The 16523-nt window shown below is 33.4% G+C and overlaps 1 protein-coding gene and 1 pseudogene across 2 annotated transcripts; one reads left to right on the forward strand and one right to left on the reverse strand.

The window, feature by feature from the left end:
• Positions 1-1246: 1246 nt before the first annotated feature.
• LOC131652089 (tubby-like F-box protein 5) lies at positions 1247-4788 on the forward strand. 2 transcript variants are annotated; one of them, XM_058921864.1, is made up of 5 exons: positions 1247-1586; positions 2183-2574; positions 2673-2760; positions 3647-3776; positions 3868-4788. In XM_058921864.1, exons 2-5 carry the CDS (start codon positions 2221-2223, stop codon positions 4541-4543), a joined length of 1248 nt encoding a protein of 415 aa, XP_058777847.1. In that variant the 5' UTR covers positions 1247-1586; positions 2183-2220; the 3' UTR covers positions 4544-4788. The 2 variants fall into 2 exon arrangements, with proteins under 2 accessions (XP_058777847.1, XP_058777848.1); XM_058921865.1 differs by having other exon boundaries at positions 1247-1542.
• A 666-nt stretch (positions 4789-5454) lies between these two features.
• LOC131652088 (U-box domain-containing protein 5-like) lies at positions 5455-9407 on the reverse strand (annotated as a pseudogene).
• Between the last annotated feature and the right edge of the window lie 7116 nt (positions 9408-16523).

The raw sequence follows: 16523 nt of genomic DNA on the forward strand, positions 1-16523 counted from the left end.
TGGTTTTCCCTACCAGGTCTAGCGTCAATCACCACTGAACCAACTAACTATTGGTATCATATTTTAAATTCAAATAATTTTGTCTCCATTTTCAAATTTTACATAAAATTTAATGCCATGTCTATTTTTTAATGACATCTTTAGAGGTTGTTTGACATCTTTTTCACTATTTTTATCAAAAATTGACGATTTGTCAATTATTAATTTATATTAAATTTATATTTTTTATTTCTAAAGTTTTTATACAATTATTTGCTACATTTTATAAATGACATATAAATTATAAATAGACCAATCATCATCCTTATCAAGCACAAAATATAAAGGAGGATCAAAATTGTTTTGATTTAAATAGGTGTTGGTTTATTTTCAAGAATATAACATTGAATCTCATTTATTCTCATGTTTAATACATGATTTTAACAAATTATTTTATATTATTTTATTCATAAAAGTATGATTTGTTGAATTTTTATTCCAAGATCAAAGATTGCAAATCTCACATTTCAATGAAAAAATAATTTTGTGAATGACAAACATACTCTTAATTTTTATTATTTTAAATTAAAATTTTAAATTTAAGAAAAAGAATTTAGAAAAAATCTATGACAAACATACTCTTGATTTTTTCATTCAAACTTAAATTTTATAAAATATCTTGAAAATGGAAACAAATTTTGAATTGAGTAATTACATCATAATTTTACTAAATCATCTTTGTCATGAAGACAAAAATAATCATATTATTGAGTATATTCAATAATATTCAATAAAGCAATACAAATCAATAATTTTTTTATTATATTAAGAATTTATTTTAAATTTAAACCTTTTTTAACTTTAACAAATATTAAATATTTAAAAAGCAGTAATTTATTTCTTTTTCTATATGAACATAAAAATAATTTAAAACATGATTAATAATACAAAGATAATAAATAAATTAATAATGATTTTATCTTAAAAAATCGCCTTATTGGTAAAAAAACTTATTTCAGAATAAATAATATCTTTCAATTTTCCAAAGATTGAGACAGGAATACGTTAATTACTCCTAAACTAGATTCATAATCCCGAAAACAATGGGAGACATGGTTGCCACGTGTCAGAACGTAGATTTAGGGAGCAATGTAGATTATGGTACTGGATTCTCTCCAATAATATAATATAATAATTAATAAAATAAAAAATAAAAAAATAAATTATGGTTCGCTTTCTGCAACGTTATTTATTTACTAAAATAAGATTTTTTAACATAAAAAAGGCTGGATCCGACTTATGCCACGCCATTCCGGTTACAAATTTCTCATATACGGTGGTGTTGGCGGCGGAACTCTTCGGATTTTCACCGGAGCTTGCACCGCCTCCTTCATCTTCTTAGCTTCTTACTTCACCGCATTAAATTAAATTAATCTGACCGAAACTTCGTCTTTTTCGGCACCTGTTTCTTCGATTTGGTGCTTCCTCTTGTTTATGGATCCGGGCTCTAGAAGCTTCATTTCTCGCTGTTTTGAAGTCTCTATCACGGTTCTGCTTCCGGAGGTTTAACTTTGTTAGCTGATTTGGTTTGATTGATGGTTTTGCAGGTGTTGGATTGTTTTAATACCCTAATTTTGAAGATAATTGTTTTTGATGTTTTTTTTCTGCATTTTTGATGATTATTGTTGGAATTTGTAGATCTTTGAGACCATATCTTGCTTTTTTTTTTTTAAAGTAAAATTCTTTGCTGTTTATATTTTGGGGGTGGGAGAAGATGAATTAGGTTATTTACTTGTTATGTTGTTGCTGTATTGAAAAATGTGTTAACTTTGTTGCACGAAAATGCAGACTTTGCTTAAAGTTAGGTTTTTGTGATGAGGGAAAACCTTTTGTAATAATGGATTATGAATGGGAACTAATTTTGTTGTTTTAATTTATTGCTGTGAATGTTGGGTTTAAATTTTTGTTTTTTTGTGTGGAATTGTGTAGTTAGTTAGGGTTTCAATGCATTGAATCTAGAGATATGTCTGCATCCAATGTATCTGTGTCAAGATGAACTTTCAGTTTGTAGTTATCTATAATATCAGCATGTGTATAGGTGTTAACATTATAAAAATTGGAGTAGTTTATGTTATCATGAGGTAAGCATGTTTTCTTATTTTCTGAGTGGAGAATGAGTTTGGATCTGTTTTGATGTTTGCAGATTTTGTGGTGGAAGTAAAATTGATATGCTGAGCAAAAATGTCGTTGAGAAGTATAGTAAGGGAACTTAAAGAAATGAGGGATGGGATTGGTAACACGTCGAGGCGAGGTGTAGGAAGTAGGCATTCTCAGCGTCGGACGAAGTCACACATTGTTCCTGATATCACGCTAACGTCACTTGAACCTATTCAGCAGGGACAATGGGCAAATATACCATCTGAATTGCTTCTTGATATAATTCGGAGGGTAGAAGAGACCGAGACTTCTTGGCCTGCACGTGCTGTTGTCGTTGCTTGTGCTTCCGTGTGTAAATCATGGAGGGCCGTCACAAGAGAGATTGTCCAGACTCCCGAGCAGTGTGGAAGGCTGACATTTCCTATTTCATTAAAGCAGGTGATTAATTCTTTAATCCTTTTTTGGCCCATTTACTTTTTGCTTTTCCATTTAGGTTGTTTCGCATCTTATGTTTTCTACTTTTTGTGTATGAATAGCCGGGTCCTCGTGATTCTCCGATTCAGTGCTTCATCAGGAGGGACCGAGAAACTTCTGCATATCTATTGTACTATGGATTGGTGCCATGTAAGTTTGCTTTAATGCTGATGATGTTGCAGATTTACTCGATTTCTTTAATTCTTTTTTCTAATCAGTATGCAATCTTGTTTTTGAATCATGGACTACTATTTTCTTGCACTAAATATGTAGCATTTTTCATATGTTAATCATTACACAGTGATCACGTCATCATCTTGAGAACTGTTCTCAAATTAATTACATGGTATTCACACATGTTCACACTTGTAATATATTCAAAATTCTTAATACTAATAAATATACAAAATCTATTTTTTTAATGTAGTACTAAATTGTACTGCAAATTCTTTGGCGTAGTCCACTTTAGACCGACACTTGAAAGTTGTTTGCAACTGTAATGCGATTGACTTTGCCTCATAGTTGACAAACGACTTGTTCAATGCCGATTTGACAAAAAGGGAGCTGGGAGTATGGGTGCCTCAACTCAACTCATTTGCTTCCCCTTATTTTTGTTTAACTAGCACTAATCAAGTCACTGTCTCTGACGCGGGTAGATGAGGATCGCGAGGTTCTACTTCTGAGGAGTGGTGTTAGTTGTTGGAGGCTTGGGCGATTTAATGTGCTAGTGTTTACCCTAGAGGCTGCCGAATTTTAAATGTATAAATATGAACTTTTCTTCTTTCAATGACGAAATACAAATGCATTTCTTTGGAGTCATAATAAAAGTAAATAATGAGTCATAGAAAACAACGAAAAAATGTTCTTTTTCCTTTTTGGATTGAAGTTAAAGCAAAATTGGCTAAACCTATGGATACATCTCAGCCCATTTGTGCTTTGTTTTCCTCCGTTCAACTCATCTTCATGAATTATAGAGATTGAACTCTTGAGACTGATATTTTGAGAAACTTGTTTTCTTTTGTTTTTTCTTATACAGCTGAAAATGAGACTGATAAGCTGCTATTAGCTGCCAAAAAGATAAGGAGGGCAACAGGCACAGACTTCATCATATCTTTGGTTGCCGATGATTTTTCTCGGTCCAGCAATGCCTACGTTGGAAAACTCAGGCATGTTTTGGTTGATAGAAATTTTACTTGCCCAGTTTTCAAATTTCCACCTTGCTCTTATTTCCATCTCTAACATATAATAAATTAACAGGTCTAATTTTTTGGGCACCAAGTTCACTATATATGACAGCCAACCTCCACATGGAGCTGGAATTCAACCAACTAGTCGGTCCAGTAGGAGATTCCATTCTAAGCAGGTATCTCCAAGAGTTTCAGCATGTAACTATGTTGTTAGCACCGTTGCCTATGAGCTGAATGTTCTCCGCACGAGAGGGCCCAGAAGAATGAACTGCATCATGACCTCGATACCCGTCTCAGCTGTTCAGGAAGGGGGCAATGCTCCAACTCCTACATCTTTTCCTCAAATTACTGATGAACATTTTTGTTCCGCCCCAGCACCAAAAGGTAAAGGTCCAATTGGAGATTTAAGCAATTCAACCTTCTCAGAGATGCTGCCGGTACAGAGCCAAGGCCCAATTGATTCTCTGGTACTTAAAAACAAGTCTCCCAGATGGCATGAACAGCTGCAATGCTGGTGCCTAAACTTCAAGGGCCGTGTTACAGTGGCTTCGGTTAAGAACTTTCAACTTGTGGCTGCTGTTGAGCCATCTCATAATGTTTCTGCCGCAGAGCAAGAAAAGGTTATCTTGCAGTTTGGAAAAATTGGAAAAGATATATTTACTATGGATTATCGGTATCCACTCTCTGCCTTCCAAGCATTTGCAATATGCTTGAGCAGCTTTGATACAAAACCAGCCTGTGAATGAGACCCATGCCACTGGGTCATTGTCTGCTGGTTCTCCCCACATATATATGTATAATTTGCTAGACACAGCATGGTGAGATGCAAGCTGACTAATGCAGTCATTAGTATTTCCCCTTTATGTTAGTTGTTGTATGTGTAATTTTAACCTTTATGTTGTTTCATAGCTCTGTATCTGTAACTTTAAGCTTCATGTTGTTTCATAGCCCTGCAATTAAATTTATGTAGATGATGTATCTGTAATTTTAACCTTTATGTTGTTTCATAGCCCTGCAACTGAATTTAAGTTTATTGAATTTTCAATCCTATTATATACAGTCGCATGATATTTCTCACCAAAGGATCTCTTATTTCTTTTTTATATTGTATTTTTAGTTGTAGATATTATTTTATTATGATCTCTGTTTTTACTCAATTGTCATTACCTGGCATCCAAATATGCAGGTGACTTCATCTACCCGCTTTTGGCAAGAGCTAAGTATAATTTATACTATGCTTTCAACTAGTAATTTTCTAATTTTGATTCCCTTCAGTAGGAAATGGTTGCAGTCGCATAAATTTTGGCCATTTGAGATAGAAATTCACAAAGGTTGAATTTTTGAATCAGTAGTAAAATAGAGTTTGCAAATAGGACGATTAGTTGCTGACAGAGAATAGAGCTTGCTGCAAGCCAATAGGTTTGGAGAAGAAACACCTTTCTCAGTCTTGTGGGTGCTGCTGTTTATGTTAACAGCCTTTTGACCTATCTAATTTCTTTTGGAAAAGTTTCCTCTTTTTTCGGATATGAACCTGTATTGCAGCTTAAAGCTCTATGCCACTTTTCAAAAGGGTTTAGGGGATTGAACTGGAGTCTTTGGCTTCAAGTTCAATACTGCTTATGCTTAATAAACCAAATCACACTCTTTGGCTTGAAAGAAGGAAATATACAACAAGAATAATACTATTAACTAGCACAGATGTAGAAGTGTTTAATTTATATACAATAAGAATAAACAAAAACAATAGGAAAGTGGTCTCTAGAATGCTTACAAGAATAATACTATCAATTAACAAGCCCTACTGTTATAGTGCCTACTATAAACACAACACTGCTATAAATTACAATTACAAAACCTGCTGTTACAGTGCAGAATTAAGCAGCAGTGCATTGTGAATGAATATTTAGTGCTAAAAATGCTACAAGTTGAGATTAAGTATTAAGGCTAAAGGCAAAACTTATATATTACACATCTATAAAGATTGAGGCACCATGCATAAATTATATCTGCTACCCATCAATCCAAAATGGTTCTTGTCGAGCATGTGATATGACTCCCCACAACAGTATCACAAGTATTTTTTTGAGAAATCCATGTTCACCTCTTGGTTTTTGATGCATGTGAGAACAATCCAAGTTTCTTCAGAAATTGTGATCTTTTTGATGATCTATTTCCTTCTGTGTGACTGTTGGAATCTTCAAAAGTGTTGTTGGTAATTGGTTGAGAGGGCCTGTTATTTTCATTCTCAACATACTCTGCATCTCTCAAAAGATGAAGTAATTCCAAGGCACTTTCTTTTCCTTTATCATTTCCATTCTGTGAGATATAGAAAAGAGGAGCAATAACTTCTTCATCCAATATCAACTTACAATGATCCACACTTTTAGAGCATGAACATAGAGATAGAAGAACAGAAAGTGCATGTTCTTGCTCCTCATTGCTTCCAGTCTCAAGTATTTCAGCAATAGAAGATATGCATCCCTTTGTTTCTGCAATAGAATTTATACCCTCTTCTGTGTCACATATGTTTTTCAATATGTGTATGCAGTATCTCAAAACGGCTCTATCTTTGAAAAATGGAAGCAATTTTTGGATGCAATTGAGCGATAACATGTGTGGACAAACTTCACTATTGAAGGAAAAATTGTATATTATTCTTATAGCTTGTTGTTGGAACCCTCTGTTATCAGAATCAAGTAATTTTAAGACAGAAGTGAGTGCACTTGATGCTGCAATTTTGGCTTTGCTATTTCCAGATAGTTCTTCCACTACGGCAAGTACTTCTCCTATCACTTCTGAATTAAGAAGTCTTCCCAACACGATGAATGTATCTTCACTCAAATTATCCATACCATTTCTGCATGAAAATACATGCAAAAGGCGTCATTCTAATATCAAAAGCAGGTGCTATGATAAAGCAATCAAGCAAGCAAATTTTCAGGTCTTCAAGAAACTATTTTGATGATTTACTCTAAAAGAAGGCATCAGATAGATGAAGACATTGATTTTTGAACATGAATAGGACTGTTTTTATATGTGAATTTAGTTTTATATTGGACAAGGGAAGAAGAAATCATACCTGCAGCTATTCACAAATTCCAACAGAAGCTGAATTCCAGATCTCAGCGCTTTCACGTCTTGCTGATCATTTGCATTGCTCAAAAATCTGACTAGTGGTTCAACTAAATTTTCAGCTGACACGGACAAAATAGCTTGGCTATTGCTTTTCGAATGATCTTTCAAATCTTCAATGACCTTACATTGCGAATCCCATCAAAGATCATGAAGTTTAGGCAAGAGCATCAAATCTGTATCATGTATCTCTGGTGCATGATCTCTATGCTTCTGAGAGTCTTCACTAGCCTTGCTCATCATCAAATTCAACTCATGATTGGTCTTACCCCGTGACGCATCTGAAGTAAAACTAGTATCCAATGATCCAAGTGACATGATACTAAGATCCATCGGCAAGTTCAAATCATTGAAATAACTTCCTAAACTCTTAATAGAAGTGATTGAAGCATCCATCAACTGAAAATCTTCTGTGTGCCTACTAGGATCAGGAATGGAAACACCATTGTTTTTGCACCACTTTGATATTAAGTCCTTCATGGCAACATTTGGAGTCAATGTCATATGAGGTAGTTCATTTTTTGTTTTTGGACATGTAGTCTTACCCTCATTGAACCACTTTGTTATCCACATTCTTTCATATGTTACTCCAGAAGCAATGATAACAGGATCAAACATCAATCTTGAGGATAATGGACACTTATATTCCTCAGGTGGTACCCCTTTATCCAACTCACCGGTGTGAGTTCTACACGGATCATATTCCGAGCTAGGTTCCGGCTCAACACGATGGCTTCGTAGCGAATGGCGACTAGAGTTATTATCCTTTGCAGTCGGTTCTTTGCTACGAGAATAAACCCTCTCCATGTGTTCTCCCACCACCATGGATTTTCCATGTTTTTTCAATAGATACATCAGATATTTCAAGATCGATTTCTTTTTCTGGTCATTCGGTCCAATTTTATCTACCAGCTTTTTAATAGACCGTCCCTCGGTTAATAAGGCCCTTTGTGATGTTATATTCAGCCTCGGTGCTGCAAACTGAAGAGCTTTAAGTTCAAAATCTTCCACTGGATCCAAGTTCGAAGTACCTTGCTGAAGCAATTCTGTTAAAACTTTCCCAGCCTCTTCTTCAGCAGAGTCCAGAACAAATGTAGCACACTCAAGATCATCAATTATTCTAGAAACCTGCAAGTCACATTTCAGGAAAGATAAAACTCAGTTTGGAATTGGATTAACTTGTTTATAGAACTTTTTCCACTACAATAAGTCATTAATTTTTATGAATAATCACAGACTTATAAAAAGTCAGATTGGTGAACATTTGAAGAAAAAATTGACTAACCTCAACAGCCAACACAACTGGAACCATACCCTGAATGGGAATTAAGCTTTGTTCCAATGACTTTTTTGCTTTTTGGCATCTTAAAAGTACTGTATCTCCTGTCACTGCCTGAAAGTAGTGGTCATATTTAGCTTACTTGTTAAGAAAGCTATACAAATTATATTATCGAGACATGCTTTAGAGAAGAAGAAAAACACACCAGGTAGAGTTTGCTACATTCAGAGCAATGTTGTAGAAGTAGTTTAGCTTTCTGAATTGAGTTGTTCAGATAAACTAGAGATTCTATTCCTGATGAACATTTTGGTCGCGCATCCTCTATGTCCGGAAATATCCTCATGATATCATCCAATATTCTCATCAATTCCATGCATATTTTACCATGTACCTGTTAATATAACCCTTAGTTCTAACTTTAACACCTTTGATAAACATCATAGTTTGAAATCCAATGTTATTTATTATAAATACCTGAAAGGATCTTGGTAAAGTCTCCACTATTTCACCACTAGTAGTTCTCATTAAAAGGAGTAGTATCCTACGGCTGCATATTTGACCAAAGAAAAAAAGCATAAATTAACCAGCATAGCAGATTTGTGAATCTCTGACTGTAATGAAAGAGAAAAATCTACTAGAGAACGACAGTTATTTTGGAATATTCTAGATAGTAAAATAAAACAAAAGAATAATTTTCATCACCTAAATCTAAATAAAGAAGCTAGAATATACATCTTTGAACATAAATAATATGAAGCTAGAAATAGAAAATTTACCTAAAATTATGGTAGTAGTAAAGCAACTTGTTCCTGTTGTTAATATTGAAGAAGCAATTGGAACTAGATAACTATTAAAGAACCAAGAAACCAGTAAGTGTTAATGGATTCAGTTTCTTAAAACAACATTAGTTGATTCAGTGGAAATCAGTTTGTTTTTAAGCAGATGTTGTGTAGATAAGCAAAGGGAAGAAAAAGAAGTGGTTGAATGAAAGTTTTATTGATGAAAAAAAGTGAAATATTTGAGAGCTCATAATAGAGAGAAGAAAAAGAGAGGAAATGAGGAGAATGATGTTGTAGTGAAAAGAAAGGAAGGCATGAGAATGAAGAGGATAATGAATGGTTTGTATGTGGTGGCGGGGTTTCAAGGAAAGAGAGTCTAGTCAACGTGTTGGGATTTTGTATGACCAAGTCGACCAAACTAGAAACAAAACAAACCAACCTCATTATCTGTTGCGGCTTTCTTTGTTTGCCAATATGGAATATAATATAATAGAAATTTACTCATTAAAACGTGAAAGAAAGAAGCACTGTTAACAAGAAAAATGAAAAACTCACTTTCAACAAAGTTAATATTTTCAAAGGTTAAATATCTTCATGGTCTCTATAAATATGTCAATTTAGACTTTTAATCTCTATAAAAAATATTGACATGTAGTCTTTATAAAATTACTTTTAGACGCAGTTTTAATCCTTGTAGAGGGACTAAAACTGATTTTATAGGGACTAAAAATCAATATTTTTTTATAAGAACTAAAAGTCAAAAGTGATAATTGTACGGGGACTCACAACATATTTAATCTTATTTTCAAATGCTTTTTTTTCTATTATTTGTTTTTTCATTTTTAATTTTTACTATCCCACGTTAAATGGCCCAACCGAGGAGTTATATTTTTTGCATCAATATTTTCAAATACTTATTTTATTTTATTATTTTATATTATTTTTAATTTTTTTGCATCAATATGTATACATTTTCTTGGTTGAGGTTTTGTATATACCAAATGTCATTATATATATATTGTAACCATTGTATACTTGATTTTGTAAATAATGTAAATTTGTTATTTTGTGTTTATATTCTGTATAAAATAAAATTATTTGTTTTTGTCACATAATTTGTAGTTTTTGTGCAAAAAAATGATACAGGCCAGTCAATATGAGATTTAAAACAAATCATAAATGGTAAAAAAACGGGTTATACCCCTCGATTATTATATCAAATTGACGTAAATATCGGGGTTTTCCCCCGGTTATTAACAAAAACTGAGTGGTATGTGGCGCACGCTACATAGATTTGAAAAAAAAACCAATAACCATTTCAATATACCCTCGATTTTTTGAAAATCGAGGGATAAAGTGGTAAATTTTCATGTCGTCTTTCGTTACATTGCTTGTATAACCGAGGTAAAATCCTATTGGCGCCCGAGGTAAGATGTGCTTTTTGTTGTAGTGTTGCCAAAAAATAATTCTTTAACAGTTGTCATAGTGTATGTTGATGATTTGCTGCTTGCAGATAACAATTTGAAAGAATTTTTTGATTTAAAACATGTCCTTGACAACCAATTTAGCATAAATATTTCATGGGTTATGAGATAGCCTGCTCTTCCCAGAGAATTTATGTTTGTCAATGCAAATACAACTTGTACCTATTGCAAGAAACGAATCTGCTTGGTGCTAAACCCGCATCAACTCCAATGGATCCCAACCACAATCTCAATTATGAAAAATTCTAAACTTATGCCTTTTCCTACATCATTCAGAAGTTTAATTTGTAAATTACTTTATTTAACTCATAATCGACCCGTCATCAGTTATTCTGATTATATGTTAAGTCAACATATGTCTCAACCCACATATGCTCACTTCCAATCAGCTCTTTCTGATACTTTGGTACATCAAGAAAGCTCTAACATGAGGTCTTCTATTTAAGATCACCTCCAACAGAACCCTCACAGGTTTGAGTGACTCGGATTGGGGCTCTTGTCATGATACAAGATGTTCTACCACATGTTTATGATTTTACCTAGGCCGCTCTATTATAAGTTGGAAAATCAAGAAACAAACGACTGTCTCTCACTCATCCTCCAAGGCAGAATATCACGCACTAGCCAACACAACTTGTGAGGCACAAAGACTTTTATACCTTCTCCAAGACCTAAGCATTACACATACAGAACCCAGTACTATGTTTTGCAATAATAACTCAACCATTCAAACTGCCAACAATCCAGTTTTCCATGAGCGTACAAAATATATTGAAATGGATTATCACTTTGTCCGCGACAAAGTTCAGGCTAAATTAATTAATCTAATGTCGATCAAATTATCTAATCAGGTGGTTGACATTTTCCCTAAGTCTCTTCGTCTTGGACCTTTTGACACTCTTTGTAGCAAGTTTGACATGTACAATATACACTTCAGCTTGAGGGGAGGGGTGTTAAATCCTGGTTTCTTTTAAAGTGAAAAATATTTTAAAGTAAAGGTAAAAACCACAAGTTATCTTAACCAAATAAATAAATATACTATAGAAAAGAGGTATAAGAAGTCATATTACCACAAGTTATAATCTATCTATCTTTATTTTTGTACCACCTTTTCTTTTATATTACCTGACCTTTATTAAAAAGAAACGCGCCCATAATAAATAATGGAAGTCTGGAAGAGTAAAAGGTAGTCATATTTTCATTTTTCTAAAGGTGGTTGTTGTGACATTTGTTTTGTTGGATTTGTCCTTGACTGAGACAAAAGCAGCTGACGTAAACCACAACAACCAGCGGACTTCATTGAATATGCAACGACGATCATTTGCATTAATAAAATAACTTTACAATCCATCCAGTACCAGTACTACTTTTTTGATAAGTCAAAAGCCAGAATTTATAGCTGTGGAAAATTATACAACCTAGTAGGTTGACCACAAAATAATTTTCACGCGTTTTTTAATTCATGTTACATTTTTTTGAGACAAATTCAGCATATTACTTAGTCCTACATGTATTTTGAAAAATGTAAGGAATTTAAATAATTTAGTTATATTTGAAAAATAATACACCACTCATTATTTTTGAGAAAAATATCGAACTTGACGAAAATCACTTGCTATTTTGATTGGGACGTTAGTAGGGGTGGCAAAACGGGCCCGGCCCGTTGGGCATGCCCGTTTTACCCGCACTTTAGTGCGGGGCGGGCCAAGGTTTTAGGCCCTCACCCTCTAATGTGACCGCCCCGCCCCGCCCCGTTTTCAACGCGGGTTTTTGCGGGCATGTGCATTTTCATAAATTTTTATGTTTTTAGGCTTAAAAGGTGCAATGCCCGCGGGCTTTGCCCGCCCCGCCCTCACTTTTTTGCGGGGCGGGGCTAAGTTTTAGGCCCGCATCTTCAACTATGCCCGCCCCGCCCCGCCCCGTTTATTTGCGGGCTTTTGCGGGGCGGACTAAACGGGCGCGGGCATGCCCGTTTGCCACCCCTAGACGTTAGCAATTATATGGAGGATATGGACAAAAAATTCTTTCGCTTTCTAATTCATTTTTTCTTAATGCATTTGCGTCTTTAACTTGGATCCACATATTTTATTAAGCCTTTTCCCCGCGGAGAATAATTCCATCTCAATAAATTTAATAGAAAATGTTAAAGACAAGTAAACAGTCTCAAATCATTGATAACTTTAGAGCTTCTGTGTAAATTAATCGCAAATGATTTACAATTTAGTTATGAAAAAATAAATAATTTTTTTCTATTTAATTACAGTTTAATTGTAATAAATTTTAAATTTTGTGTAGTAATTTTACACACCCTCAAAAACGACAAAGTTCAGAGAATGTATGCGAGTTTGGCCGTCCCATTTAAATAGGAATGTATTAAATATTTTATCTTACAATTTCTTTCTATTTAAATGTAATGGGTTGAATTTGACACAATCTAAAAAAATGGATAAAATGAGGAGATAAAACTCAAATCAAATTTGTTCAATAAAAATTTGAAATTAATATTATTTTTAATTTTTAATATAATTTAAAGTTTTTAATGTTAATTTAAAATATTTTTATGCAAAAACTTATAACTAAAATTTAATTTAATTATTTATAAAAATGTTTTTTATTTATATTATATTAAAAATTTTAAAATAATTATTTCTTATGAATTTAATTATTAGAACTAACCAATCCACACATCACTAATTTAAATTGATTTGAATTTTATGTGAAATATATACGTTTTTTTTTACATTCTAAATAAATAAGTTTGATAGACGGGATAGTGAATTCACCGAAATCAGCTCAATCCATAAACTCCTCAAGCGTTTTTTATGGATATTTTACCCAATATTCTAACAGGGATCTTCTCATTCCTACATTTTACACAAGTTGACTATTTTACATTTTGTATAAATAGTACAAATTTGATTTTTTTTCTTTGTTTTTTTTTTTTTAATTTCGTTTTGAAAACTTCCGATCCTGTGTTGTAAGCTGAGAGAATTAGAAAAAGTTTGAGTACCAGAAGTCTTACATAGAAGTTATCGGATCTACGCATCTTCTAAAGATCTTAAAGATAGGTTGTCTAATCTATATATTAGGTTTCTTGAAGTATTACTACTAAGTTTTCCAGATCATTCGTGATTTATTTATGCTTTTCAGAGAACTTAGATCTAAGTTATCCTATCCACTGCCAAAAAAATTAAAGATCGGAATGTTAGACGATAGACTGCGATCTATAGTGGAGGTGAATGTTTAACTATGGCGTGCGGAAGCAATCCCTAATCGACAATCGTCTATCCCGAACCGTCATCGAAAAGACCAGATATGCTTTAACTAATAAAAATAATATGTAAGATGAGAAAAACAATCAATATATTTTCAGCAAATAAGTTTGAATACAAATCACACAATAGTAGTCAATTTTCAATGAAATGACAAACAAAAACTGACTTAAGCAATTTGTTGAACACTTGGTGCACAATCGATTCAAAACAGATTTTTCTATGATTTTGTTGATATGTAAATCCAATTACAATCACATAGATTGTAACCAACTCAACACACAATTTGAAATATTAGACAAAGAGATTATCTCAATGTGTCGATTTCACAATCAACATTTTTCATAATTTGCAAGTAAAAGTAAGATATATAGATAGATAGAGAGAGAGAAAGAATTGTTTAGGTAGTTCCCCAATCGGCTTCGCTATGGGCATGTCTGCCCCCAATTTCAAATGAAATTGAGATAGTGAAAATTAATCTTTGCAAATGTAGTTTACAAGAGAAAAAGTAGCAATCCAACTCTCAAAACCTTATGGTTGATGTTGATCCTATTTTCTTCTCTTCCCTTAATTTTGAGCTCGATCAATTAACCCTATACTTCTAATTTGATCCTCCGATTACTATTACTCCTTTGACAAAACCCTTTTCTTCGAAGCTTTCACTCGAGTGAATCCAAATTGTGAACGTATTTTGACCAATTTCAAATGAAATTGAGATAGCGAAAATTAATCTTTGCAAATGTAGTTTACAAGAGAAAAAGTAGCAATCCAACCCTCAAAACCCTATGGTTGATGTTGATCCTATTTTCTTCTCTTCCCTTGATTTTGAGCTCGATCAATTAACCCCATAGTTCTAATTTGATCCTCCGATTACTGTTACTCCTTCGACAGAACCCTTTTCTTCGAAGCTTTCACTCGAGTGAATCAAAATTGTGAACGTATTTTGACCAAGATTACCAAAGTGATCCTCCGGTTACCGTTACTCCTTTGACAGAAACCTTCGTTCTTCAAAGCTTTTACTCGGCTGAATCCAAATTGCTCAATCTTGTAAGAAACTCCCAAATCAATCCTTGATCTTGAAATAAAATCCCAAATGGATTTATCTTGAAACCCCCAAAGAACTTTCAACCCAATTTGATTACACCAATCCTAAATTGGACCTTATCAAACTATCTCTTGATCACACAACAAAAATGATTATGTGTAGTTGTTATATGTATGCAATGAGAGAGGATGAAGATGATGAAAATATTTGTATATTTTTTGTTTCAATATTTAGAAATGATGCATAAATGACTATATATATGTGTGAGGTAAAAGAATGAAACAGAAAAATCATAATTGCAAAATTACAAATTTGGACATTTTTAAACAGAGGGAGTCGACTCCCAGAAGTAGGGGTGGAAATAGGCTAGGCTAGGCTAGGCTTTAGAAGGCCTGAGTCTGGCCTACGATAAACTTACAAGGCATGAGTCTGGCCTATGGCTTACTATATGCTATTTTTTCAGCCTAGCCTTGCCTGAAAGCCTATTTATAAGTCTGTTTCTCATTAATGTATTTAATTAATCCATATTACTGAAGAAGCCTTATAGGTAGACCTATATATACATATATAGGCCAACCTATTTAGATTTTTTTGATTATATATGCATATATAGACCAACCTATTTAGATTTTTTCTAATATATATGCATATATATGACATCCTATTTAGACTATTTTTAATATATATGAAAATATAGGTTGGTCTATAAGGCTTCTTAGAATTTTTTAATAGCCTAAATCTGGCTTATTTAATTAAATAGGCTAAAATAAAAGCCTAAGTATGACCTTTTTATTAAATAGGCCTAGCCTAGCCTGGCGTTAAGTAGGCTAGTCTATAGGCCCTTGTAGGTCGGTCTGACCTATTCCCATCCCTCCAAAAGGCAGAACCATTTATTGAAAAATGCTATATAAGGAGTCGACCCACAGATCGAGGGAGTCAACCCATTCGTGTTGTGTGTCGACTCATAACACCTGTGTGTCGACTCATTATGGACAAAGATTTTGTTTCAAAAATACTTTCAGTGAGAGTCGACCCACAACTTGAGGAAATCGACTCCTTAGTGTTATGTGTCGACTCAAAGGCCCTATGTATCGACCCATTTTTCAAAAAAAATAATTTTTTTCAATATGCTTCAGATGGGGTCGACTTCTAACATGGTTTTTCATGAAAATGCATATTTTTAACACTTTTGACTTGTCTAAATGCTTTTGACTTGTTTTATAAGTGTCCTAAGATGAAAGTGCAACCTAGACATAGAGAGATAACGTCCAATGTATAAATACTACATATTACCTAGTTTTGAAATCATTCAAAACATCTAAGAGAGGATATTGCACTCACATATGCTCCCTTTTTATGATGGAAAAACATATGACTATTTATAGTCTCTGATCATATCTCCCCTTCAATACGTGCATCTCACCTTTATTATTTGCAACCAAACTTTTTGCTCATGCATAACTCTCCCCCTTTGACAACATCAAAAAGAGAAAAAGCCACAAAACGTAAGAAGCATCAAGTAAAATACACAACAATACGTATCCCACTCAGAGGCGTTACAAAGATAAATTTGTCAACGATAACATCACTCACATAGAATGACATTAAAGTTAAAAGGATAAATATAAATAAAACATCCAATTAAAATAAAGTAGTATGAAATAGAAGGCATAATATTGTAACATAATATCATGAAGCAAAATGTATGCACAAGTTCTTGAGTTGCTTCAAAAGC

Source organism: Vicia villosa, linkage group LG2 (assembly GCF_029867415.1).
Source record: "Vicia villosa cultivar HV-30 ecotype Madison, WI linkage group LG2, Vvil1.0, whole genome shotgun sequence".
Classification (NCBI taxonomy): Eukaryota; Viridiplantae; Streptophyta; class Magnoliopsida; order Fabales; family Fabaceae; genus Vicia; species Vicia villosa.